Consider the following 27,076-nt stretch of genomic DNA (forward strand, 5'->3'; position numbering starts at 1 on the left):
AGCTCCAGCATGCTCGGGAGGCGGGGCTCAGTGACGGACAGGGAGCTCTGCGAATTGGCGCCCGGCAAGGGGTGCTCAACGGCGCGTGCGCAGAGGGAGGCGGGCGGGTGGGCTGGCGGCGGTGGACTCGTCGGAGCCGCGGGCGGTCAGGTAGGGGGCGGGAAGGAGGGTTGGGGACTGGGGACCGCGGCCGGAGTCGTGGGCCGTGGCTCAGCGGCCGGGCGGGGGAACGTGCCGGCGTGCAGCGGCCGCGCCCGAATGGCAGGGTGTGGGGACCGGATCTGGGGGGCAGGACTAGGGTGGGGGTGGGGCTGCGAGGGGCAGGCTGGGGAGGGATTCTTGGGGCTGAGGAGATCCGAGGAGATGCAGCTGGGGGAGGGGAGCGAGGGGCTCTGAAGAGATTTGCGGTTGCAGCATCTCGGGAGGTATGAGGTAATGTCGGGGCTCTGAGGAGGAACGGGGTGCAGCATGTAGGAGATGGGAGGGAATCAGGGCCCTGGAGGGACCTGGGTGCAGAATTTCAGAAATATGAAGGAACTGGGGGGCCCCGATGAGATTTGAGGGAATCTGGGGGCGCTAGGCATCTGGCAAGGATAGGGTCTGAGATGATAGGAGCAAGGTCTAGGGCGATCTTAAGGGCTATTGAGAAAGGGTTTTCGGAGTGGGCTGAGGGTGAGATTGAGGGGGTGGGGTGAGTTCTTGAGGGACTCTATCTTGCTAGCAGAAAGAAGGGAGCTGGCTGAGGTGTGAAGGCAGCACATGACATTCAGTGCATAAGAGGAAGGAGCAGGGTATGAGGGCGGCACAGTGCCTGATGGAATGCAGGAGATGGGGGCTCAGATTGAGGGAGAGCAGAAATCTGGGGTGAGGAATTGGGGCGTTAAACTGAGGTGCGGGGCTGAGTGCGGCAGAGATTTGGAAATAGGGATTAAAGGATCTGTGTCCGAGGGATTTGGGGCATATGAGTGAGGAATTGACGAGGGTTGCAATATACAGCCCCAAAGATTGGAATTTGGAATTGTAAGAGGGTTGGGGACAGGGTTTGGAGAGGATTGAATCGTGGGGTGGAGATGTCCTAACTGGGCTATAAAATCAAAGGACCCTGAGTAGATTTGTGGATTGGTGTCTTGGGCTGCTAAAGAGATTTTCCTTAAATCGCTGCATGGGAGACAGAGGGAGTTCAGGGGACCCAAGGACCTAAAAGTAATGTGTAAAACTAGATGAGTATATGTTGATGAGCAGAGTTCAGGTGCTGAGGAACAAAGTGATAAATCTTCAGTTCAGATATCCTGAAGTAGTGTGGTAATCCCTGTGAAGGGCAAAATCTTCTTCATTTATTAAAGAAAGATCTGTTATCATGAGGCAGGTATGGTATTGCCACTAACTCCATTCTGACCACCGGCCCCCCGGCCCACTGAAAGTAGTAGGCTTTGGGGAAGAAGAAATGGAACTATTCAAGGTCATCTGCTTAAGCCCTTTTTCCTTGTACCCCCGCAAGCTACGATAGCAGATAGAATGTGAGACCTCCAGGGGAATGAGTGGAATAATTTATCCTATATAAGATCCATTACAGCTTGAAGGGGCAGTGGCTGTGTGAGTGAGGTGTTTGGGCTCGGAGAGAGACAAAACAACAGCAACAACAACAAAAAAAAAAAAAAAAAAAAAGGGAACCCTTATGTATTGAGCATTTAGCCCTGTGCTAGACTGTAAAGCAGTGGTTCTTAACTAGGGCTGGCTTTGTCTCCTAGGAGACATTAGGCAATGTCTGGAGATGTTTTTTGGTTGTCACAGGGTGGGGGATACTACTGGCCTCAAGTGGGTAGATTAAACATTAAATATAATGTTTTATGTTAATGTTAAACATTTGACAATGCATGGGATACGCCCTTCCAGCCCAGTAAGGAATTATCCTGCCTAAAATGTCAGTAATGCCAAAGTTGAGGCACTCTGCCCTAAAGTCAGATACCCTGGGTTTAAGTCCTAGCTCTATCTCTTCCTGACTTTGTGGCCTTGAGTGAGTTACTTAACCACCCAGTGCCTTGGCTCTTCATCTGTAAAATGGGATTATGATAACAGGACCTATGTCACAGAATTGTTGTGAGGATTTAGTGAAGTAAATTAGCATGTCTAGGATCTGGCACATAGTTAAGTTCTCAAAATCTAGTAATTTTTAGTCTTGCATCTACTTCTTTACTCAGTTTTCATGACAGTCGTTCTAAGTAGGCTCTGCTGTATTCAGTTTTACACATGAGGAAACTAAGGTTTAGGAAGTGACTTGCCTAAGTTTCCATAGCTAGGAATGACACAGTTAAGCTCATACCCAGATCTCTGTAACTCCATATATTCCCGCTTTCTTTGCTTCTTCCTTGCTAGGGCCTGCTTAGTCTTATTTTCTCAGCCCATTCCCCTCTAATGAAAAAGAGGATTGCCCAGTGAGTATCACTGACTATCAGATTGAACTCTAAAGTTGGGGGGTAAATCTCTCTGATTAGGTAAGGAGGAGCCCTGGACTTTGTTCTTGGTTTGCTCTTAGACCAAGACCAGGGGCTACATAAGGAGAGGAGCCTGAGGTTATCAGGCAGGATGAGGTGCAACGGACTATGGGGTGAAGTATGAAGGCCATTGGCTTGAAAAAACACCTCATAGCAGGGACTGAGGCTGAAGGCAGTCATACTCTGAAGGAGAGTAACTACTGTTCTGTATGGTCTCTTTTGGTCTGCTTTTCCCTGGAACAGAATTTGGCTCTATCATTTCCAGGACTAGCTACAGGGTTGCTGAAGCCAGTTCAGAAACAAAGCTAAACTGTATCTGACAGAAGACTTAGCTGGAATATCCATGCACATCCCTGAAAGAAAATATGTCATGGAAATTAAATCAGCCCTGTCTAAACTCCTTACTCTAATTTCCTATGTTACCTTGTCACTAGCTACAGCACTTGTCCTGTCAGCCTCAATCTATTAAAAATGCAAATGATTATCATTTGTTGAGTGTTTATTATGTGCATTATCTTAGTGAATTCAATCCTGCTAACAGTCTAGGTTTTATTCCTTGTTTACAGATAAGAAAAATAACAGGTTAAATGACTTACCCAGGGCTACAGAGCAAGTGGCTAGGTTAGGATACAAACCCAGTTCTGTCTTACACCTGTGTTACATTATAGTAGTTTTATTAGAAGGCTTTTCCAACCCTTCAGAGCCCCTATGTTTATGTCTGGAGAGTGGTTGGAAGCCAGAAGTTTATAAGGCCCTTAAAGTAGATCATTGTCTGTGCACACTGATGTGTAACCTTTGTGACATTCCCTCCATCTTGTCTTTCTGGTAAAACAATCAAATTTAAGAATCATTTCTAGGTGCCCTTACCAACCTCTCAGCCAGACTTTGTCTAAAGCTAGGGAACTATGAAACATCCTTTAAGTTAGTAATTTTATGGCTGGGAGTTGATACTGGGATTTGAATCCTTGCTCTATTACTTATTGGTTTTGAGACCTTGGACAGGCTACTTTTCTCTGAGCATTGGTTTCTTTATTTTTGAAGAGGAATGACACTTACTTTACATGGTTATTATGAGACTATGAGAACATATAAAAAAATGCCTGACAATAAATAGTAGTTGCTTTAAGAGTGTTAGCAATTATGAGAGGAAGGCAGTGCTGGAAGAGAACTAAGTGTTGCTTTGTCATATTTATTTATTTATACAGGGTCTTGCTGTGTCACCCAGGCTGGAGTGCAGTGGTGCAATCATAGCTCACTGCAGCCTCAACCTCCTAGGCTCAAGGGATCCTCCCATCACAGCCTCCCAAGTAGCTGGGACCACAAGTGCATGCCACCACACCTGATTATCTTTTAAATTTATTGTAGAGATGGGGTTTCACTATGTTGCTCAGGCTCTTTGCCAGATTTTGATAACCCTAAGTAGTCTCTGCTAGTCTCCCCAAAATTCTCATCCCATTTTGTATATTTCCTAGGATCTCCTCGATAATCTCATGATTAAATCATAATCTCATGATTAAATGAACAGATGTTATATGCAGAGCAAGGAATTGAAAGAGAGAGAGGGTTGAGGTGAGTTGGAGATCCCTGAGAAAGGGCTGTTGACTTTTCCTTTGTCTTGTATTCCTTGAATCATACTGGCAGCGTAGGTACTACTCAGATGTTTGTGAAAGATGCAAGGGAGTCTTTCTAGGTCCTGCAGTCTTAGAGGAAGACAGAGACAACAGGCAAGCATGTTTTCCAGGAAACCCTGTTATTCATTTAGCCTGCCCTTGACATAGTTTAGCTAAAGTTTTCTTTTTCTACAAATATACTTCCTTCTGGATCGTTTTGCTTGCCCCAGACTGGTACAACTTCAGGAGCATGCCTGTGTTTCCCTATAAGCCCCTACTTGTTGAGTTTATCTTAGTTGTCTGCAGGTGCCTTAAATGCCCTGAGTAATCTAAACTTCATCAGAATCCTCTCCCACACACAGGAGTGGATGTCAGGTGATGACCTCACTGACTTCCTTAAAGTCAGTCCTGCTAACGAGTGGCCTTTGGTGGCACAGTGATAGTTTTGCACTTGATTAGCATTCTGTTAGAATGCATGAGGAATAAAGTTTAGAAAGCTGACATAAAAGGAAATGAGATAAACCTTGCAAAAAACCCAGTCAAACCAGGGGAGCGTGTCAATAGTAGGATGGATCTTTATGTCTTGTGAAAGGAAATGCAATATTTTACATGTTGTCTAGTTTTTAGGGGAAGGCACTGTTTATGTCTGGTTTTTGCTCAAAATTGTATCACCAGTACTGTTCACAGGGCCAGACACATAGTAGGTGCTTAGTAAAGATTTGTTTTGTTAATTGCTTAAAGTTCTCCAGTTTTGCTCATGGTCTAAGCCACCAAAGGCTGATATAGGTATAGGAAATGGAGATATCTAGAGAACCACCCCATGGTGGCGATTCAAGTATTAGGTGAAGATTTGAAACCTTAGATCATCTCTAATCTTTAGATTCTGGGATCAGGTAAAACAATTTCTAGGAGGACTTAGAATTTTTATTATTTAGGTGTATGTATCTGGGGCCTTGGGTACAGTCTGCTGAAAAGTGCCTATTCATTTCTTCTAATAGCAGCAGTTGCTGCTGCCACCACTACTGCTAATAATAATAAAAACTATTATTTATGTATAGTTAATTGCATGCCTGGCTTGGTACTGTACTTAGTGCTTTACACACATAATCTCATTTAATCTTTGCAATAACCTTGTGAGGAAGATACTATTTTAAAGCCCCTTTTCATAGATAAACTGAGAACTACAGAAGTATTAATAACTTGTTCATGTCTCCACAATAAGTAGTAGAGCTTGAACTCAAATCCAGGAAAGCCTGATCCCTCAGGCCTGCTTCCTTAATCTATATAATACTGTCCACTCCTAGTTCGTGTCTTTTAGTCCTAGTTCTGTTGTGTGATTTGTGGTGTTAATTTCCCTCTCCTGGTCTTAGTTTTCTCATCTATTTTACAACTTGAGATTACTACCTTTTCTTCCCCTTTTGCCCATGCTGAAGTACAGTAGCGTCATCACAGCTCACTGCAACCTCCACTTCCTGGTCTCAAGTAAGGAGATTGCTACGAATTCTAGCATTTCATAGTTAGTCTCTGCTTGAAGGAGCTACAGCAGCTCATTTTCTGGGCAAGAGAAGTTGTAAATTCATTTACCCATCAGTTTTTAGCCTGGATGTCTAGCATTCTCAATTAAAACTCTTCAAAACTGACCAGCCCTTTTATTAATCTTTATGTGCCTTTATATGCCATGAAAGGAAAGGTTGTTCATGCTTTCAAAATGTAGTTTGTAAACTGAATGCGTTATTAATACCAGTACTAGTTAATGCTGTTTCTGGTTATTATTTATTTAGCATCCTTTTATTGTACTCCTATGGGTATCAGGCTAATTACTTCATATGCATTATCCATAGTCATTACAGTACTCTTTTTATAAACTAAGAAAACAGGTTTAGACAGGTTAAATAAATTGCCTACTTCCCCACAACTTGTGACAGTGCTAAGATAGGATCTCAGTTCTATATAACTTCAAGGTCCATTTTTTTGTTTTGTTTGCTTTTTCTGCTACCTTGGTTACTCATTTCATGGAATGGGGAAAACCCAGTGGTGCTAGAAGAGGCTAGATTAATATGGAATATAATTATGTAATTTTTCTAAGTCTTAGGGCAGCCAGAGTAGACACAGCTTAAGGGATAGATGCTCATCGGGAGCTGAAGAGATGTGCTAGTACAATATGGTATGGGATGTACAGTATTAATCATTAGGTCAAGGGATGTGGGAAGATGGTAAGCTGATGTTAGATGAGGTGGGAGGTCAAGAATTAATGGCACAAAGTGCACAACAGGAAACAGACATTCAAGGGATCATGAAGGGAGCCAAGATGATATATAGCATGTTGGATACTCATTCTGATTGGTTGTGCAGTTGATAGCTGGCAGAAAATGGACAGCTTACTTAAAGATTTGGAATGATAAGACAGTTCCTTTTATTTGTGTAGTCTTTTGGGGAAACTGAAGTCAAATTGACCTTCTATCTGAGTCATTCTCAGTATTAACAGTAATGACCAGATGTGCCCTTCTGGAGGAGACAGGCTGTATCTGCCTGTCTTTTAGCTCCATTTCAGGCTAGGATCCTTCACAAAGCAGTGTTTTCAAGTCATGGAAATGGGAAAAGTGGTTCTGGCTTTTTCCAGGTTTGAGACTATATCCGTGCCTTATGCTTTAGTGAGGGGAACACAGGTTTTCCTGGCAAAGCATGGCAGCTTTGGGGCAGGAATTCTTGACATCCTCAGAGAACTTGGTGAAACTGTAGTCAGCTGAGATAATTTGGGGATGTGGGCATAGTAAATTCATTTTTTTAAACCTGATGTCTTAGAGAGGTAGGAAGCTTTTCAATTGAAGGAGGGATATGATATTCTAGAAAGCTTGGGAAATAATTTGCTGCTATTTTTACAAGTTGGCAGCCTTGTTTAATAAACTGATCTGCATTGCCAGCTCTGGGAAGAACACAGATGTCCCTGTGCATTGTAAGGTAACGTTATAGATTCAAACTCCAAATGTTGTCCTCAGTCTGTTGTCCCAGACGATAGAAGAGAGAACTGTAGCTATTGATTTAGAATTGAGAAGGGTTGCGTGGATCCTGAGTTGTAATTTCTCTTTTTTTTTTTGAGATGGAGTCTTGCTCTGTCGCCCAGTCTGGAGTGCAGTGGCACGTCTCGGCTCACTGCAAGCTCCGCCTCCCAGGTTCTCGCCATTCTACTGCCTCAGCCTCCCGAGTAGCTGGGACTACAGGCGCCCGCCCCCACGCCCGGCTAATTTTTTTTTTTTTTTTTTTTTGTATTTCTAGTAGAGACAGGATTTCACCGTGTTAGCCAGGATGGTCTGGATCTCCTGACCTCATGATTCGCCCACCTCAGCCTCCCAAAGTGCTGAGATTACAGGCATGAGCCACCGCGCCTGGCCCTGAGTTGTAATTTCTATCAGTATGTCTATACTATTGCCCCTAGACACTTGGCATTTAAGAATTTACCGTTCATAGTTTCAGATGTCCACATCAGACCTCATACGCTCATGATATATGGTAAATATTATTTTGCTGAGGTATGGATTTGAGTCATAATGGGTTGCAAGCTTGCTGTGTGAGAGTAGCTCACTCAGCTAATAAATCAATCTATCCCACTCTAGCAGCAGAATCTCATAACTATATTAGTGTTCCTTCTCTGTTATGGAGAAAATGCATATGCTATAAGGCAGCATTCCCCAGAGCCTGGTCAAGAGAACATTAGTTAATCATTGTTATGTGATAGTAAAAAATAGCTTGAAATAATGTTGGGTTAAATAAAGTAAAAATATCTGTACTTCAGGGTTCCACTATGTTTGAGCTGCGTGACCTTGAGCAAGTTTTTCTGAGCATTCGTTTCCTCATCTGTAAAATAGGATAATAAAAATATTACCACTTCATAGTGTCATCATGAAGATTAAAAGAGATTAAGCATATAAAGTATCTGTCATAGTAACTAGCACATAATAGGCACTAGATGCATAGTTTCCCTTGCAGTACAAAGGAAGTGGGATATCAGGGAGGAAGGATTGACTTTAGATAATTGTGCATGTCTGCTGCTCTATATTTGTCAGATTGCATTCCAAAGCTAATATGGTAGAAATTCGTTGTAATATATATCTCTACATTAACTCCCCTTCTTCTCTATGCCTGGAGAAAGAGTTGATGTCATGTGCAAAGTGTTCTTGAGCTAAATGCATTGTCCTTAAAATCATACGAACTTGCCCTCCACTTCCTCCTCCTCCTGAGTGGTTGACCATCTGCAGATCACAAGACTGCACAGATACAGCTGTAGGATTTGCATTTATGAAACACTGACTTTATCATATGCCTCAACTTGCTAGACCTAGTCATTCTGATTTGGGATATACGTTGACAGTGACCTAAGGCTACAGAGCACTGAGATCTCTCTGGGTCAACTTCATAAGCATATGTATATCAAGAGGGTTGGAGTGTTCATGGTTTGTACTCGGTGAAGCAGAGGGTACTCTAAGCCAGAAATAAACTGTCTTGATAAGGCGCTGCTATTTTTTAAATCATCTAGGCTTGAGTCTTTGGCTATCTCAGCTCTTCACCACTCCCCCACCATAATCCACTCACCTTTCAAATCTTACTGATTATACTTCTGGGTATTGCTCAACTGAATCTTTCCATTTCCACCACCTGCTCCCTAGTTCAGACTCCCCATTATCCCTGTCTTCTCTGATTTGTTTCCCCACTCCATTCCTGCTTTGATCATATCATCTTCCTGCTTCAAAACATTCATCGCTTCACCATGCCCTTGAAAATGAAGCTCAAAAATCTCATTTTGGCTCTGAAGACCTTTTATAATTATTCCCCCAATTTACCTTTCCAAGTCTGTTACTCTATTCCCCATATATACTCCCACAGTTTTAATCTAAGGATAATAAAAAAGAGAACTAAAATTCATTTAAGGCTTTTTTGGTGCAGAGCCAAATCTTAGCATTCTATACACTCTATATATTATTTCATTCTTACATTAACTCTGTAAAGACAGTATTATTTCCATTTTAAAGATGGAGAAAATAAAATGCATAGAGTTTAAGTATTCTCTGTTTTCTTTCTAATACATGAAACTTCTTGTCCTTTCCTTTGCCTTTTAAACTTTGTTAAGGTTGTGCCTTTTGCCCACTTCTTTCTTCCCTCTCCATGTATTTATGCATCTTTCCAGGCCAATATAAAATGTCATCTTCCCTTTGAAAATTCTGTATCCCTTCAAATTGGAATGACTCCTCAACCCCCATCAAACTTAGTTTCTATTTCATTTATAGTACTGCTTTCTGCCTTCATTATTATTTACCTACATGTCTTGTCTTTTATAAAGTTTGAATATCTGAAGAGCAGGATCTGCATCCTGAAGACCTCTTGTATCTAGTACAGAACAAGATACCTAAACTTAGATGGGTGGATAGGTAAGTAGGAGGATAGATGCATGGAAAATGTGTATTTTCTGATCTGATGTTTTGCAGATCACCTAAAACTAATCAACACAATTTTCTGCTTCTGTGGATGATTCCTAGGCCCCCAAACATGACACAGTACACTCTGTGACATGATTTAAAAAAAAAAAAAAGCCTCCACACTTTTGCTTACATGGTTTTCTTTGCTTAAAGTACCTTTATCCTCATTCCTTCATTTCTTTCAAGACATATCTTAGGAGTGAAACTGCTTTTGGGAAGCCTTCCCCAAGTCTGTTAGGTAGAATCCATCATTCCATCCACTGTACTCCAGCAGAACATTATGTGGACCTGCATGTTATACTTATTCCTTTTACTGTGCGTAATTCTCCTGTGCTTTTCTCTTAGTGTAAATTAGAAGTTGTAAAATTCACCAAATATGAAAATAATCATTAGCATTTATTACAAGTATACTACTTCCCTGGTGCTATACTAAGCACATCATATTTATCTTGTTACTTAGCCCTTATAATAACCATATAAGGCAGACACCATTATTACTTCTATTTTACAGATGAGTGATGGGGAAAGAGCTTTTGGAAGTTTGAGTTAATTCCTTATGGTCATGCAACTAAGTAAGTGTCTGAGACTACAGAATCTGAATTATTTCCCACTATGCAGTGTTTTGTCTGGTTTGTTTCCCTGTCTGTCACCCTCATGTGACACATAATAGACCTCAATAAAATAGTTGTTAAGTAAGTGAATGACTGAATGACTGGTCATAGCTATTCTCTAAATGTTTCTTGAGTGAATTTATTTATATAGTCAGAGGAAAATGAATAATGGTTTCTTTTTCTCTTTAGCAGGAATTTGACCCTCTAGGGCATGAATACTGTGCTGTTCAGTTCTGAGCTGTGCTAGCAGTACCCTTCAAAGGAAGAGCAATGGCTGCAGCAGCAGCTTCTCACCTGAACCTGGATGCCCTCCGGGAAGTGCTAGAATGCCCCATCTGCATGGAGTCCTTCACAGAAGAGCAGCTGCGTCCCAAGCTCCTGCACTGTGGCCATACCATCTGCCGCCAGTGCCTGGAGAAGCTATTGGCCAGTAGCATCAACGGTGTCCGCTGTCCCTTCTGCAGCAAGATTACCCGCATAACCAGCTTGACCCAGCTGACAGACAATCTGACAGTGCTAAAGATCATTGATACAGCTGGGCTCAGTGAGGCTGTGGGGCTGCTCATGTGTCGGTCCTGTGGGCGGCGTCTGCCCCGGCAATTCTGCCAGAGCTGTGGTTTGGTGTTATGTGAGCCCTGCCGGGAGGCAGACCATCAGCCTCCTGGCCACTGTACACTCCCTGTCAAAGAAGCAGCTGAGGAGCGGCGTCGGGACTTTGGAGAGAAGTTAACTCGTCTGCGGGAACTTATGGGGGAGCTGCAGCGGCGGAAGGCAGCCTTGGAAGGTGTCTCCAAGGACCTTCAGGCAAGGTATAAAGCAGTTCTCCAGGAGTATGGGCATGAGGAGCGCAGGGTCCAGGATGAGCTGGCTCGCTCTCGGAAGTTCTTCACAGGCTCTTTGGCTGAAGTTGAGAAGTCCAATAGTCAAGTGGTAGAGGAGCAGAGTTACCTGCTTAACATTGCAGAGGTGCAGGCTGTGTCTCGCTGTGACTACTTCCTGGCCAAGATCAAGCAGGCAGATGTAGCACTACTGGAGGAGACAGCTGATGAGGAGGAGCCAGAGCTCACTGCCAGCTTGCCTCGGGAGCTTACCCTGCAAGATGTGGAGCTCCTTAAGGTAGGTCATGTTGGCCCCCTCCAAATTGGGCAAGCTGTTAAGAAGCCCCGGACAGTTAACATGGAAGATTCCTGGGCCATGGAGGCCGCAGCCTCTGCTGCCTCTACATCTGTTACTTTTAGAGAGATGGACATGAGCCCGGAGGAAGTGGTTGCCAGCCCTAGGGCCTCACCTGCTAAACAGCGGGGTCCTGAGGCAGCCTCCAATATCCAGCAGTGCCTCTTTCTCAAGAAGATGGGGGCCAAAGGCAGCACTCCAGGAATGTTCAATCTTCCAGTCAGTCTCTACGTGACCAGTCAAGGTGAAGTGCTAGTCGCTGACCGTGGTAACTATCGTATACAAGTCTTTACCCGCAAAGGCTTTTTGAAGGAAATCCGCCGCAGCCCCAGTGGCATTGATAGCTTTGTGCTAAGCTTCCTTGGGGCAGATCTACCCAACCTCACTCCTCTCTCAGTGGCAATGAACTGCCAGGGGCTGATTGGTGTGACCGACAGCTATGATAACTCCCTCAAGGTATATACCTTGGATGGCCACTGCGTGGCCTGTCACAGGAGCCAGCTGAGCAAACCATGGGGTATCACAGCCCTGCCATCTGGCCAGTTTGTAGTAACCGATGTGGAAGGTGGAAAGCTTTGGTGTTTCACAGTTGATCGAGGATCAGGGGTGGTCAAATACAGCTGCCTGTGTAGTGCTGTGCGGCCCAAATTTGTCACCTGTGATGCTGAGGGCACCGTCTACTTCACCCAGGGCTTAGGCCTCAATCTGGAGAATCGGCAGAATGAGCACCACCTGGAGGGTGGCTTTTCCATTGGCTCTGTAGGCCCTGATGGGCAGCTGGGTCGCCAGATAAGCCACTTCTTCTCGGAGAATGAGGATTTCCGCTGCATTGCTGGCATGTGTGTGGATGCTCGTGGTGATCTCATCGTGGCTGACAGTAGTCGCAAGGAAATTCTCCATTTTCCTAAGGGTGGGGGCTATAGTGTCCTTATTCGAGAAGGACTTACCTGTCCGGTGGGCATAGCCCTCACTCCTAAGGGGCAGCTGCTGGTCTTGGACTGTTGGGATCATTGCATCAAGATCTACAGCTACCATCTGAGAAGATATTCCACCCCATAGGGGATGAGAAATATCAGTTTCTTCTGCTCCCAAGCCAACTTCCCTTCCCTTAGTTCTTGGTTGTTAGTGGCACATGCAGAATAGACTCGGCCTATGTCCTGATTCCAGCTGGGTAGTTCTAGAACTTTAGAAGTTCCATCTTTTAATGTTTTTATTTGTTATTTTCCCCTCCCCACTTCCCACCTAAATTTAGAGCTTTAAAAGATGCACTGCCCAAATAGGACACACGATGGTGTTAGCTGAAGTTTGATTAGCAATTAGGCACTTCCAAGGCTTTAGTAGAGAGAGCCACTTTAGCCCTTTGTGCCATGTTTGAAATTTGCCCTTGTATTAAATCCTTGATTTTTTTCCTGTTTGGCTTTGATGCCCTTGATCCATTGTTTCCTTCCTATTATAATGTGCTTCATCTGTGACACTTTCTCTTCAACTCTGATTGAATTCACTGTGCATGCTTCAGTGGGATCTGCTCCAGCTTTCAGTGACATTTAAGACATCATATTCCTGTAACATTATGTCTCACTCTGATCGTCTTTACCAGTATGAAAGTCATTCATTTAGTGCTACCAAAGGGGATACACAGGCCCTTTAGGAAGCAGTACCTCTCGCCTGGAGGATCTGTGCCATCTTGGATTGAGAATTGCAGATGTGACAGAATGGATTGACCCTAGTTGGCTGGTATTGACGACTTCAGCCTGGAAATGGCTTGCCTTTTAAAGAAGCATATATGGGTTGGAATTATGCCAAAGCATAGGAAGCTGGAAATAAGCAAACAAATGCTGATATAGTCAGCAAATTTGGATAGTCTCTAGGGCTCATCATTTTTCATACTACCTCTCTCCTCTGGTCTGTGTCTAAGGAATTGTACAACATAGGCCAGGGCCAACAAAGTGGAGAGGTGGACACATTTTCATGTTCATTACTAAAACAAACAGCAAAACTATTGGTTTGTTATTCTGTGTTTTCCTCAAGTGAGTACATACTATTTGGTTTTAGGATTTCTTTCCATTTCTCTATCAAGCATTAAATAATTGAGAACTGTTTCTTCATCACTGGTGTTCATGTCTTTTAATTAAATACGGAATTTTGGAGATGATAAGAGGGATAACCTGCGCTATGCCATTTTGCTTCCTTATCTCACTGTCTTCTTTCAAAGTGTAGGTGTCTACCCAGGTCAAAATTCAGCCAAAAGCACTATTATGTAAAGATAATAATCCAAATCTTTCTTCCAAATACATGTGTACAGAATCATCCCCCAAGGTTTAGAGTCACCAATACCCTATTCTAAATTGAGCTTCTGCTGTATGTTTTATGTTTATAATTACAGCTCACAAAAAGGAAGTTAGTCTTGTTTTTAAGATCAGAAGTGGGTGAGAGACCTGTGATGAGGTTCCTGAGGGTTTGGTGTTTACTAAGTAATATATCTTACTCTAGGTGCAAGGCTGATGGCAAGCCAAAGAACAACTCCCTTACTTTCATGTAAACAAAATTTGCTAAACTGGGCTGCTCAAAATTGTTTTTATGGTAGTAGTGTTTCTTTGGCTTGTATCGTAATAGCTGCCAAAGGATAGGTAAAGAGGTCATTAAAATGATGTTGAACTATTTGTCTTGTTCTTTTCATCTGGAGAAATCCCCATATTCTGATTATGAAATTGCATCCAATTTTCAAAGATTGGGTAATTGAGAGGAAATTCATCCAATTAAAAGTGCATCACAAATGACTCCACTAGTTGTTAGAGCCACTTTATCTGTGGGGGCACCCAGCAGCAGGAGATGTGTCTTTGCTGTCAGTGGGGGACTTGCTGAGGCAATAACAGTGGCTCAGGGCTTTGGCACATGGTTTGCTGTGGAGAGAGAAATATAATATTGTGGGCGGGCTGGAGGTAAATGAGGCCAGGAATCCTCCAGCTGTCTGTGCTTTTGAAAGAGGTGCTATCACTGAGTGACATTCAGCATTTAGATCTCTACCCATCTAAACCAGTCATGCCTTTTCCCTCAAGTAAAGCAGGTATCTGTTGGCTCAAAATGGAAGTGTGATCTGAGTCTTTTTCCTTTTTCCCCTTTGATGTGAATATTTTAGGCTGTGCTTAGTACAGTCAATGTTTAATTATCTGCCGTGTTGACTAAATTGCAGACTAGGGCCCCAAGAAACTAATTTGTTCAATTACAGCAGTTTTTTTTTTTTTTTTTTGCTTTGTTTTTTAAAGCAGCAGTACGCTTGTCCAAATAAAGTCTTATATGGAAGTCTATCATGTAAAATAGATCAAAGAGCAGCTGCTCTGGTTGAAGCAAGTTTGTGCCCCTGAAGAATATGCTGTTTCCTCCCTTTACCTTACCTCCTGTGCTACCATTGCCAAACTTGTGAATCTACAGAATACTTTTCTGAAAACCACTGAACTACAGCATTGCTTACCTTATAGTTCTGTCTTATTAGTCATGTTATTAACTCTTCCCCTTCTGGAAAATAACAAAAATGATCCCTGCCTCCTAGAAGGGTATGAGATAACAGATGTGAAAATAACCTGGTTTCATTCCTGGAATATTCAATAAATGATGGCTGTTATTCTTTTATCTAGTTGCTCAAAAGAGCACCTGATGGTGGGAAGTGGTCCAACCATGCTAAACAGTTCCTTTATTCTTGCTTAACAGGTTTCTATTTGGTGATTAAAACCTTTCTCAGGCATTTCTTTCCCCTCACAAGTCTCCAAATATATCGAGTTCATCTCTTCCTTTCTACTATTTCATATTCCTATTATATAAATCACTGTGTTGCAATTATCTGTCCATATATTTGAGCTTTATTGAGGGCTAACTAATCTAGCTACCAGCATGTAACATGGTGCCTAGTATAGAATGTGTTATCAGTTATTTAATTGGTTCAGGTATTTACCTGACTTAATGGGACTCCAGTAACCCGAGTCTTCCTAGTGTAGCCCCCTTAGATTAGATAAAAAGGGATACTCAGACAAGCCCTTTTATAAGGTGTTTAAAAGCTAGTGGCAAACAATTGACTTAGAGGTTGGTTAAGCCCCTCCTCCCTTTATCATTCTGAGTGGTTACATAGAATTTAAGGTTTTGGAGCAATGATTCATTCAATATTTATTAAGTACCTACTGTGGGCCAGTGTACACTCCAGTCTTGAGTCTGTAGAGGGGCACTCTTACTCCAATCAGTAGAATAAACGTGGCTCGAGCTTTACAGTGTTCCTCTGGGTAAGGCAAGTAATGCTTAAGTAGTTGTACTTTTAATCTAGTGCTAATTAATGGCCTCTTAAAAGTGAAGTGTTACTCTACTCTGTAGGAGGGAAGTGGAAGGAAGAACCTAGTATGAGACTCAGGGACGCCTGGGTGAATTTTACAAGCAGGGCAACAGTGAGGTAGAAGGCTGTGTAGCAAAATATACACTTACTTAGACTCCAGACCTATGGCTTTATCTTGTCGATATCATTAATATTCATGGGACCTAAGCTAAGGCTGAAGTTAGTGAGCCAGCTCTGGGTCTGGCAATGTACTCTAGTGAGAAGATCACTGGACTTGAAGTCAGGCTTGTGTCTGAATCACAGCTCTGCATTTTAACTAGCTGTGTGACCTCAGGTGATCACCATACCTCTGAGCCTCAATTTCCCTATCTGTTAATTTAAATAAGGGTGTTGGTATGTCACCAAAATCCCTTCTAGCTCTATGATTTTAATTAATTTGTTAACCAATGGAATTGTTGAGTTTCCCCCCAATGTTTTTGCATAATCTTTGTTATAATTGTGTTTTGTTTACATTAGAATAGTAGAACAACAACATCAACAAAAAAACCAAATCATCCCCAGTTTGATATAATTGCTTCTCTACCCCAACTGTTGTGACTTTTTGTCACTTAGCTATTGTCACCCTGCTGAGCTAGAGTTTTCCTTGGTAAAAGAAAATGAATGACAGTTTATGTTTTAAAGGGCTGTTGTGAGAATTAAAATATATAAATGGAATAGTATATGTAAAAGTACGTAATTCAGAAAATATGTGACTTCCATTGTAGGGGGCAAAAGCATCCTTCCCTTCATGGTGAGCTGATACACATTCAAGTGAAAGCCAGGGGAGATTTTCAGACCTGTATTGGTGATGCAATAGCATGTTCAGCACTTTTCTTGGCCTCTTAATTGAAAAGCCTATTGGAGGAAGAGTGGGATTGCTGGAGGGGCAGAAGCAATACTCATTCACAGCAATGTATCCCATTAGGAAAGCTGTAAATAAATCCTAAAGTCTAATCATTTGATTAAAGTAATTAAGATGGCATCTTGACTCTTTTGAGGGGTAAATAGAGCCAAGATTTTTTAAAGGATTATATATATATGCACTAATATGTAGTACATACATCTAAGTGTATACACACACGCACAGGTAGAGATGAAAATTTTTTTAAAACCTTAGAAACATGCATGTTTAGCTATTTCTTTAGATGGCTAGCGTCAAAGAATTTTTTCTCTAGGTCAAAATTTATTAACTCAAATAATTATAAAAATAAAAGTAAGCCACAAATATCCCTGTTAAGTGGTTAAAGCTTGAGATTTGTAAGCAGGGAGTCCTGAGTTTAGTCCTGTTTCCCTCAATTATTAGCTCTGTGACCATTAAGTCACTTAACCTCTCAGTCTGCTTTCTCATTAGTAATGACTGTTTGACATTTTATTGCAGTATTGTGAAGAGATGGATATATAAATGCCATTTAGCAGACTAAAAAGCATTTTTGAAATTACAGTAAACCAAATATATCTGAAATTACCTCATTTTTGTGATATAAAGATGATATGAAACTGGTAAGGGAAAGTCTAACCCCTGCAACCCCAAAGGAAAATTATTTACTAACTCACTGAAATATTGATTGAAACCATGAAGAGTTTGTGTGAATGTATATAAGTCAAATGCATGTTTTCCCTATACAGATAAAACCAGGATTTTCTTTTGGTGATTTACCCAGTTTACCTGATTATAATGGCATTGCATATTGTGAAAGAATATCAAAACCTGAGATTCCATTTATTCACTCACTTATTAAACATATATAAGACATCTACCCTTTATTATTATTAGCAATACTTAATATGAGTAATGAATGCAAAGAAAATCAGTCACGAATTTTGTAGTCAAGTAGCTTGTGGTCTGGCTGCAGAGATAAGGTATGTAAACAAATAATAAAAAATACAAGAGAGTAAGATAAATGGTAACAGGATAGAAATGGAGTGCCAAGTGTTTGAGTAAAGACTGCTGAGAAGATCTGGTTGCTGAAGGGCCTTAAAAGTAAAGGGAATATCGTGAACAAAAGTACAAGATTAAGATGAAGAGTGAGAAGTTGGTGCCAGAAGTTAAAACCACCCCAGAATGAGGGGACAGTAAAGAAATTCAAAGGTCTAAAGTGGTTAAGTAATAATTCAAATGGCTCTTTTTTTTTTCTGCCCTAGTTTATATGACTTACTGCCAACAGTACCCATGGCTCAGTGAGGCTTCATACTTATGGAGGTGGTAGGGTATGGATCAGAATCTCCTTAGAGTCCTGAGAGTGGAGGGCAAAGGCATAGTTTGAAAATGCGTACCCTCTTCAGTATTCTAATATCTCTCCTGATGGGGAATCACTGATTGACATTGTCTCAGAAATACATTTTCTGTCCTTTAAAAATTCTGAAATAATATCGAATTTTTCTCCCCTCAGAAGCCTACGCCAAATAAGTGCTGTAATCTTAGTACAACTTTGTAGTACAGTCGGACTCATTTGTTGATGTCTGACTGGCTGAGTTTTTAAAACCTACTCTTCCCCCTTCTGCCCCATATCTGGACATGCCAGTAAGAAAGCTCAAATGCTTCCACCTTTGTGGCTGGTGGAAGTTCAAACCACCTAAGAATCCTCACTGCAGCCCTACCTCCAAGCCACTAGGAAAAGCCAGGCTCCTCTACTTTCCCTGCTCAAGCCATTTCTGGACCTGCTTGAGAACTCGCTGCTCTCTGTAAAAGCCTCATGTGACTGATAAACCTTTTCATATCTATTTCATCCTAATATAACATCAGTCTTAACACCTAAACCAAGTTTTGGGTAAGGGGTTCAACCTTTCCTCTGTGGGATGACTAAACACTTTATGCAACAAGCAGAGGGTCTGGGAGATGACCAGTACCACTGCAGGGCCTCCTCTTGCTTTAGTTTGCTAACTGACTCTTGCTGGCTAGAATTTTTTTTTTTTTTTTTTTTTTTGTCGTCACTGCTGGCAAGCTCGTGCTTTGTGCTGTGCTGCTTTGTACTGCATTCACTGAGCCTTACCAAGCTTCTGTTATAGATGTGCTCAGCTAAGTTGGAATTTTTGATAATTGGCATTTAAGAACAAGAATAAAGTGGCATTTAAGAACAAGAATAAAGTGGCCCTGGGTCATGTGTCTTGGTCGAGACTTACCTGTGTCTCTGAATTGTGTTTCTGGATCCCAGTGTAAGCTGTGACTGTCACGAGGCTCAGAGGAATGACTCTTACCCTGTGACTTTTGGTTGTTTATCTCAATCAGGTGTTGCCCTCATTGTATGGCGTACTCAAAAAAAAAAAACAATGATACCCTATGCAATATGCAGGCTGGTTGGTAGTCACTCACGGAGGAAGACCATGTTGAATGCTATGGTGCACACTCCCAAAAGCAGATGGTTTACTAGGACTTTACAAAATGCCTTTGTTCCTACTTCTGCCTATGCCCTATGCCACTATGCCCCTGACCAAAAAAAAAAAAAAAAATATTCCTGATCCTAAGGGTTATAGGGAAAAGCATCCATGCTATAGCCAAAGAGTTCTTTCAAAGCCAACTTAAGCACTGGGTCCTCAAACCCTATAAATCAGCTGTTGGCATGGGAGAGACCCTAATCCTGATTATATGTATTTGCAACTCTGGAGGAAGAATCTTACACATATGAGCGGATCGAGAGGACCTTCCCTCCTCCCCAAACCCTCCCCACACCACCACCACCACCACCACCAAATGATATACAGTAGCCACCAAAAGGAAAATAAAATAAAATAAACTTGGATACTGGGGGAAAAAAACAAAAAACTAAAACAGAGTTTCACAATTTGACCCAATTGGAAATCCAAAATTAAAGAATTTATGCAACAACAACAAAACAAGATAAAAGATTACTATTTGGCTTTTGTACCTCTACAACCTAGGTTCCGAATTAACTTTTAACATTTGGCTGAAATGCACCAGTTGTCAAACCTTCATGGCCTTAATATTGGGCTTCAAATTATACCTGGAATTCCCCTAAATTTAAACAAAGTACCCCTATAATCTTAGGGTAGTTAACTGAGGATATTTTAGGACATGTTAGGAAGACAAATAGGTACACCTCATCTTAATCAGAACTATTTATTGTCCTGCCTAAATTCCCCCATAGCCATAGCACCCATTAACTTAAAATATCCCTTAGTGGGCATGGATGCTCTAACCCAATGAGTAATAAATTAAAATTGAATTAAGTCTTTGGCACTTACAAATCAGCTTGCCAAAATGGGATGGCATGGACCTTCTCCTCCTCCGTTAGTTAAAATAGTTAATATGGCCCAATTTAAATTAAAACAGGGTCTTCGAGGTTTGAAACCCATATACCAGACCTATTTAGAGAAGAGTGACTATCCCCACTGCTTCACCATTAATGGCCCAATGTAGCCTGTTCAGAAACCTAGAAAGAATGAATGGCATCTCACAGTAGATTATTGCCATGTTAATGCTGAAGTTCTATCCAATAAGGCTCCCATATCAAATATTATCAAAATTACCAACTTTAATCAACAACTGGCAAATACTTTTAATTCATAGATTTGGCTAATATTTTAGCAGCGACTCAGCCACAATTTGCCTTCACCATCAAAGGGATGCAATATCCTTTTACTCAGCTACCCATGGGATAACAACAGCCAGGTCTTCACACAGCCTGCAGACAAGATCTTAACCACATTTAACTTTCTTCAGGAGCACAGTAAACACTGATCATACTGATCACATCATCCTCCAAGAAGATTCATTTGGCACACTCACTGAGGACATACATGTGGTCATAAAAGAGCTCACTAAAAAGGGATGGACCACTACCCCACACATATTACCAAGTCCTTCCACCTTGGTTAAATTCCTGAAAGCTATTTAGCTGAGGGCCATTCTATCCCTGACACTTGCCAGAAACAGCATTTGCAATTTTTGTAAAAGCCCAATATGTTTTAGTCTATTTTGAGTTCTGGAGACGGCATATTTCTCATTTACAAATTTTACTTAAACCCATTTATGCTATGACTTAAGCCCACTTATGAATTACAATACAGGCACTACAATTAGTGACCCCTGAAAGTCCTTTACTTAAAGGCTTTAGCAACTTCCTCCCATGCTTCCTGAAGTCTCTGGCCCACACTTGATGGCCCTAAGTTGCCCACAGGCATCTTGTGCAAGAAAGTGTCCCTTCAGCCCCGTGCTATATGCCATTAGAGTGCAATTGCTGGCTGCATATTGGACTCTCCCGGAAACAGGCTGGTTGTCACAGGCCCTCAGCCTATGACTCTCCATACCAGCTGCCCATTATCCCTTGGGTCTTGAAATCACACCCTAAAAGTTCAGCATAGCCACTGAGGTTTCCTTGCTGTAGCATAGAGCCAAACCTGGCATATTTCACCTATAGGAAAAAGTCTCCCACCACCACCCTCAGCCCCTTGCTAAATACCATGGTGCTGGTAAAAGTCATCCCCCTTCCCAGACCCTTTGGATATCTGTGGAAGCCCTTGCAATCAACAGAATGAAGAGTAAAGGGAGTTTCTCCACTTTATAGATGGTATCACTACCATCGTATATGATGAAGCTTGCTGGAAAGTTCCTGATTTTTAGCCCATAACTGGGACATCCCTGATAATGAAACAGGCCCCAAGTCAGCACAACTGGCCAAACTTTATGTGGTCCTTTTAGCACTGAATACCCTGACCAACATCTGCACAGTTCTATAGACTGTTGAACCATTGCCAGTGATTTGCTCATCTGCTCCAGCCAATAGCAGCAAAAACAGTTCTCTATCCAAGGTTGCCTCTTTGGGTTAAATAACTCTGTGACTCTCTTGCCTCATATATATATACTTATACTCAAAGTATAAGTCAAGGTCATTTCTGCTCACAATAAATCCACAATAAAAGGCCTCATTAACACTTTAACCCCTTCAGTAGTCTAGAATTTATTGATAGTGACTAAGGCATTCATTTCACTTCTCAAAATACATAATACTGGGCTCTTGTACAAGGCATTTAATGGAACTTTCACCTCCCTTACCAGCCTCAGGCTGCAGGCCTCATAGAAAGCCATAATGGTTTATTTTACCTAAACAAGTTCAAGTTCAGTTAAATGAAACATGCCACATTTCAGTCATCAGTCAAATATCAGGGATAACTTGTAATAAAGATTCTTCTGACTCCATTTTTGGTATTTGACTGCTAACAACTTTCAAATTCTTCTACTTACTCCCTCTTGTTCAGCTTCACATCTGGGAAAACTGATAAGGAAGCCTAGGTAGGCCTACCTTTGGTGCCAGAGGGAAGCTCAATCCATGCAAGCCCCAGATAATATATGAGAACCTCCCCAACCTTCCCTCACCTCCCAGTCCAAGCCAGTCTCCTTTCCCTGCTTTCTCAAACCATGTTTGGACCTGCTTGGAAGCTCCGTCTGCTCTCCCTAGAAAGCTTCATTATGTGAGTGATTCATCTTTTCATATCCTCTTGGTGTGTGTGTGTGGTATCATCAGCCTCAACATCTGAAGCAAATGTTGGGTGGGGGTACATCCCACTACTTCAGAGTGACAACAGATGTTTAGAGTTAAATATTGAAAGAAACTTCATATTACGATAAATGACAATTTCAGACCAGGTACAGTAAGCTCACGCCTGTAATCACAGCACTTTGGGAGGCCAAGGCGGGGGGATCACCTGAGGTCGGGGGTTTGCGACCAGCCTGACCAACATGGAGAAACCCTGTCTCTACTAAAAATACAAAATTAGCCATGGTGGTGCATGCCTGTAATCCCAGCTACTTGGGAAGTCTGAGGGAGGAGAATCACTCGAACCCAGGAGGTGCAGGTTGCAGTGAGCTGAGATTACACCATTGCACTCCAGCCTGGGCAACAAGAGTGAAACTCCGTCTCAAAAAAAAAAAAAAAAAAAAAGAAAAGAAAGAAAGAAAAAAGAAAAAGAAAGAAAATTTTGTAATTTCTGAGCAACCACATGAATAAAGCCATGTGTTTTGTGAAATGACGTTTAATATTTAAACTTAAAACTAGTAATAAATCTCTAAGTCTGTCAGACCCCAAGATATGAAACTTGTTTGACACATTTAACGATTCTGTAAAAGTGTAAGAAATGAAGTTAAATGAAGAATGTCATGGCCTGAAAGGATGGAAAGGGATTAGACATGCATATTACCTTGCCTGATCCAAGACTCAGGGACTGGATATAGAAGAATGAAACTTCCATTAATTGATACACTGGAAGAAAGGCCACATACAAATAGGCAAATATACCCTAGACCCTGCATAGAAGGCTAATTAGCTAAATGTAAGGTGCAAATGCTCAAGCAACAACCCTGAAAGTGTGTATTCCTCCTTTCTGCTCTGGTGACTATGCCTATTTATTCTCCTCAATGAAATGGGCATATTAACTCCAGCCTATTTAATATGTACTACAACTACTCTTCAATGCCCCATAACATTTTACACAAATAAAAGCTGCCTAAAAATGAGCAGCATAGTCAGCCTCTCTGAATGAAATAAAATGTCTCTAAATAAAATGTCAGAAATAATACAAGTTATGGCAGCAGGAAAGTAGCTTAAGAAAACAAATTGCAAAAGGGAACATTTATTTTTCTTCTGGAAGATACCGTCTTTTCCTATGACTTCAATCACGTATGCACCTACATACCAACTGTATTTTTCATGTCTTACCTTCTTTTTGATCACCAGATTGGTGTATACCCGGCTGCCCATTTTATATTGCCAGTTGTATATACCTTAGGAATCTTAGACTCAATATATTCAAAACTGAACTTGGCTCTACCACAGCTGCTGCTTTTTTATTTCACCTAAGGAACTCCAGCATTCACTCAGGCCCTTAAGTCAGAAAGCTTGGCACCATGTCTAATCATTTTCCTCACCTTTCACCTTCTACTGTCCCATCATGAAGTTCTCATCATTCTAGCAACTTAATATTTTTCACATACATTAATTTTTTTCTGAATCCTCATGGCTGCTAAATTTTAAGCTATTATTTTTCTCCTTGAAACACTACTACAGCTCCCTAACTGATCCTCCTAACTGTAATCTAGCATCTCACATATACTTCCTCCCATCCCAAGTCAAGCCCTATCCCACACTAGCCAGAGTCAAATTCTAAAATGCAAATGCTAATGATAATATACAAAACCTTTAAATGACCTTTAATTGCTTCTAGTAAAGGTACAACTTTCTTAACATGGTCTATACATCCCAGTGGGATTTGATTCCTGTCCATCTATCTTTCTAGGTTTATCTTACCACCACTTCCATCCCCTCTAGAGCTTTGCTCCATCCACAATTTCTTTTTTCTTATCTCAGGGACATTTTTGTACATGCTTTTCTTGCATCTTGGAACATTTACCCTCTCCATACCTACCTGTGTTGGCCTAAATCTTACCTTCTTCAAGTGTTCTGGAATGCCCTTTTGGATCCACCTTAACTGGTTTGAGCCAGGTGTTCATGCCACACTTTATATTTCTCCTTCTAGCATTTACATATTTCATGGTGACTTTTCTCATTAAATATCTTTTTCCAAGACTAAAATGAGCTCTCTGAAGGCAAGGCAATATTTAATTTACTGCTGCATCCATAGCATCTAGCACAGTACCTGAATCATAGTAGGCATTATAATTGTTGCTGAATAAAACCAGGGGTCAGCTTAGCTCATATGTTGACATATGTGACCACTCTGGGTCACAATTAGCATCAGCTGGTTATGCCACCTCCTGCTTCTCCCAGCACCTGCATCCCTGAATCATTAAGTCTAGCTGCAGTAGAAAGTGGGGTATTGTTGAAAGGTGGGAGGAGTGGTTCCCTCTGATTTGCTTTTCCTTAGAGAATCTTCTCAACTGTAAAATAATTGAAAGTTGTGTTCCTTTCTAGACTCAACCCAAACTTTGTTTTGGTGCAATGTCACCATTGGAAGAGAAGGCTCAAAAATATACCTTTCATTGTGTGGTATATGAAATATATCTCAATAAAGCTGTTACAAACGTAAAAATGTGACCTTGAGCAGGTGAGTTTCCACGTTAGGAAATGGAGATAATAAATGCCCAGCATACCTCCTGGCATGTAATGAATTCTCAGTACATGTCATGTGAACTTGGGAGTCAGACAGTCCTGAGATGGAATCCTGTCTTTGCCTATTAGCAGCCATGTGACCTTTGGACACATGGCCTTTTGAATTGCCACTCAACACACTTCCTTGGATGGGGGAAGAAAGAGAGAGTACTAATCCTGTTTGAGTCCTAATCTTATTATTAACTAATGGTTCTCTTTGGGCAATTATTTTTCTTCTCCATGGCGCTCCATTTCCACCATCTATATTTGTTAAATTAAGGATCTTTCTAGTTGTAAACTTCAATGATTCTGGTGCCCCATACCCTGGAGACTTATTGAGTCAAGATCTCCAAAAGGAGCCTTCTTTCTGGGCATCTGTGGAATAGGAGGGAACAGCAAGGAAGACCCTAAAGACAAAGGACCCTAAGGAGGAAATCCTGGGGCCTAGGGCTGGTATGTCAGATGAAGACAACTAAGGCCAGTTCCTACCCAATGTATCAATGGTCAAGTTGATCTCTGAGGCCCGTCTCAGAGCTGGCACTATGACTCAGAGCCAGCACTCTGACTCAGAGCCAAGGGGTTGCTAGGAAACAAGGATCTGGAGCCTGCTGGTCAGCATCATGCAGGCTTACATCCTGCCGATCAGTCTCCCTTTTTTTTCACTCTTCCTGACTAAGTACTTCTAATTGTTGCAGGGAGAAGAGAACTTTGGGAGTGCCCACTTTGGCTAAGTAATAGTAAAATGTAAATGGTAAGAGAATTGGAGCATGAAAAGACAGAAGAAAGAGAAGGCATGAGAGATTACCATTTGCCAACTCTGTGCCTTTGGGTTGTATATCTTACCCCTCACTCCCAAATCTCAGTTTACTAGCATAAAGATACCAATTTTAGGAAGTTGTAGGGATTAAATGAAATTGTGCATGTGAAATGCCCAGCATATCTCCTGGCATGTAGTGAATTCTCAGTACATGGCATAAGGACTTGGAAGTCAGACAGCCCTAGGATGGAATCCTGGCTCTACCTTTTATTAGCCATGTAACCTTGAGCTGATAAGTTTTCACATTAGGAAGATGGAAATAATAATCTGGACCTCACAGGGTTGTTATGAAGACAATATGAGATCATGTGATTAACTAACTCATAATAGGAACTCAACACATGTAAATCATTGTTGCCCTTTCCTCTGTCCTTCTCTTCCAACACACATATACACAACCTATACATTCTTCTAGAACAATATAAGCTTGGTATTCAGCTGTGCAAACATGCTCCCATGTGCCTTACTGCTGAGCTCCAGGCTGTGCTATCTGACATTCTCACCTTCTATTCCCACCTCCAGGTTTAGGAAGAGCTCAAATTCAAAAGCTGACAGATTAGCCAGGGAGAAACAGCCATGACATAGGAAGTCTGGCAGGAAGAAGACATATATCTTAGGCTGCTGTAGTCAGGACCAGAAAAGGCTGTATCATTATGCCTTTTGCTTGAGAAAACTAACAGTAATAATAATCATTATTGGCTTAATTATGTCTCATGATAATAATGAATGATGATCATAATAGCATTTCCTGAGCATTTGTTATATGCCAGGTGCAGCAATAATCACTTTACAAACATCAGTTCATTTAAATCTCATAACAATACTGCAAGATAAGCATAATTATACCCATGTTAAAGATAAGAGAATTGAGTCCCGGGAACCAAAGAGACCTGACCTAAGTCACACATCTTGAGAATGGAACAGATGACACATAGCTTCTTATGTATGTTGCCATTTGTTGAAACTTACACCTGTCGGGAGGAGAATGCATCAATGACCGACTTGTGCTGAGTTCCTGCTATGAGCCACGTAATCACATGATCTCACATCATCTGCATAAGAATCATGTGAGATCTAAATGTTTTTCCAGCTATTCCCCTGGTATCTCCCAAAGTGGCCAGTTGTTTTCACTTAATTTAAGGCATTGGAGATTCAGTCTTTTCTATTTGTGACAGTTCTCAGCTGTGGACAGAGGCAATGGGAGTGTCTCTAACTACTTGGGAGACTAAGGCCCAGTGACATTCAAAGGTCTAACAAAGAAGCCAATAGCATTCCCTGGGAGCACTGAGGGGATGCAGGTACTATTGCTCCTAACTGGTCCAAGAAGACTCGCCATTCCTAAAGGTGCCAGGCCTTCCTACAAATCTAGCTTTGCATTGTTGTCTCCTTGCATGGAGTCTCCTTCCTCCCCACCTTCCCAGTTGGCAAATGCCTACTCACCCTCAAATTCCTGTTTAGACATCTTTTCCTCCAGGAAGACTTCCCAGCCCAC

The 27,076-nt window shown here is 41.6% G+C and overlaps 2 protein-coding genes across 16 annotated transcripts in view; one reads left to right on the forward strand and one right to left on the reverse strand.

The window, feature by feature from the left end:
* ASTN2 (astrotactin 2) overlaps positions 1-27,076 on the reverse strand; it is a 997,527-nt gene that overhangs the window by 274,080 nt on the left and 696,371 nt on the right. The gene's annotated exons all lie outside the window — the stretch shown is intronic.
* Positions 25-14,012, forward strand: TRIM32 (tripartite motif containing 32). 14 transcript variants are annotated; one of them, XM_024252115.3, is made up of 4 exons: positions 60-150; positions 9,435-9,522; positions 10,082-10,142; positions 10,374-14,012. In XM_024252115.3, exon 4 carries the CDS (start codon positions 10,452-10,454, stop codon positions 12,411-12,413), a length of 1,962 nt encoding a protein of 653 aa, XP_024107883.2. In that variant the 5' UTR covers positions 60-150; positions 9,435-9,522; positions 10,082-10,142; positions 10,374-10,451; the 3' UTR covers positions 12,414-14,012. The 14 variants fall into 14 exon arrangements, with proteins under 14 accessions (XP_002820195.2, XP_024107883.2, XP_009243074.2 ...); XM_009244799.4 differs by having other exon boundaries at positions 62-150; positions 10,371-14,012; XM_009244800.4 differs by having other exon boundaries at positions 150-432; positions 10,371-14,012.

Source organism: Pongo abelii, chromosome 13, assembly GCF_028885655.2.
Source record: "Pongo abelii isolate AG06213 chromosome 13, NHGRI_mPonAbe1-v2.0_pri, whole genome shotgun sequence".
In the NCBI taxonomy this organism is placed as follows: domain Eukaryota; kingdom Metazoa; phylum Chordata; class Mammalia; order Primates; family Hominidae; genus Pongo; species Pongo abelii.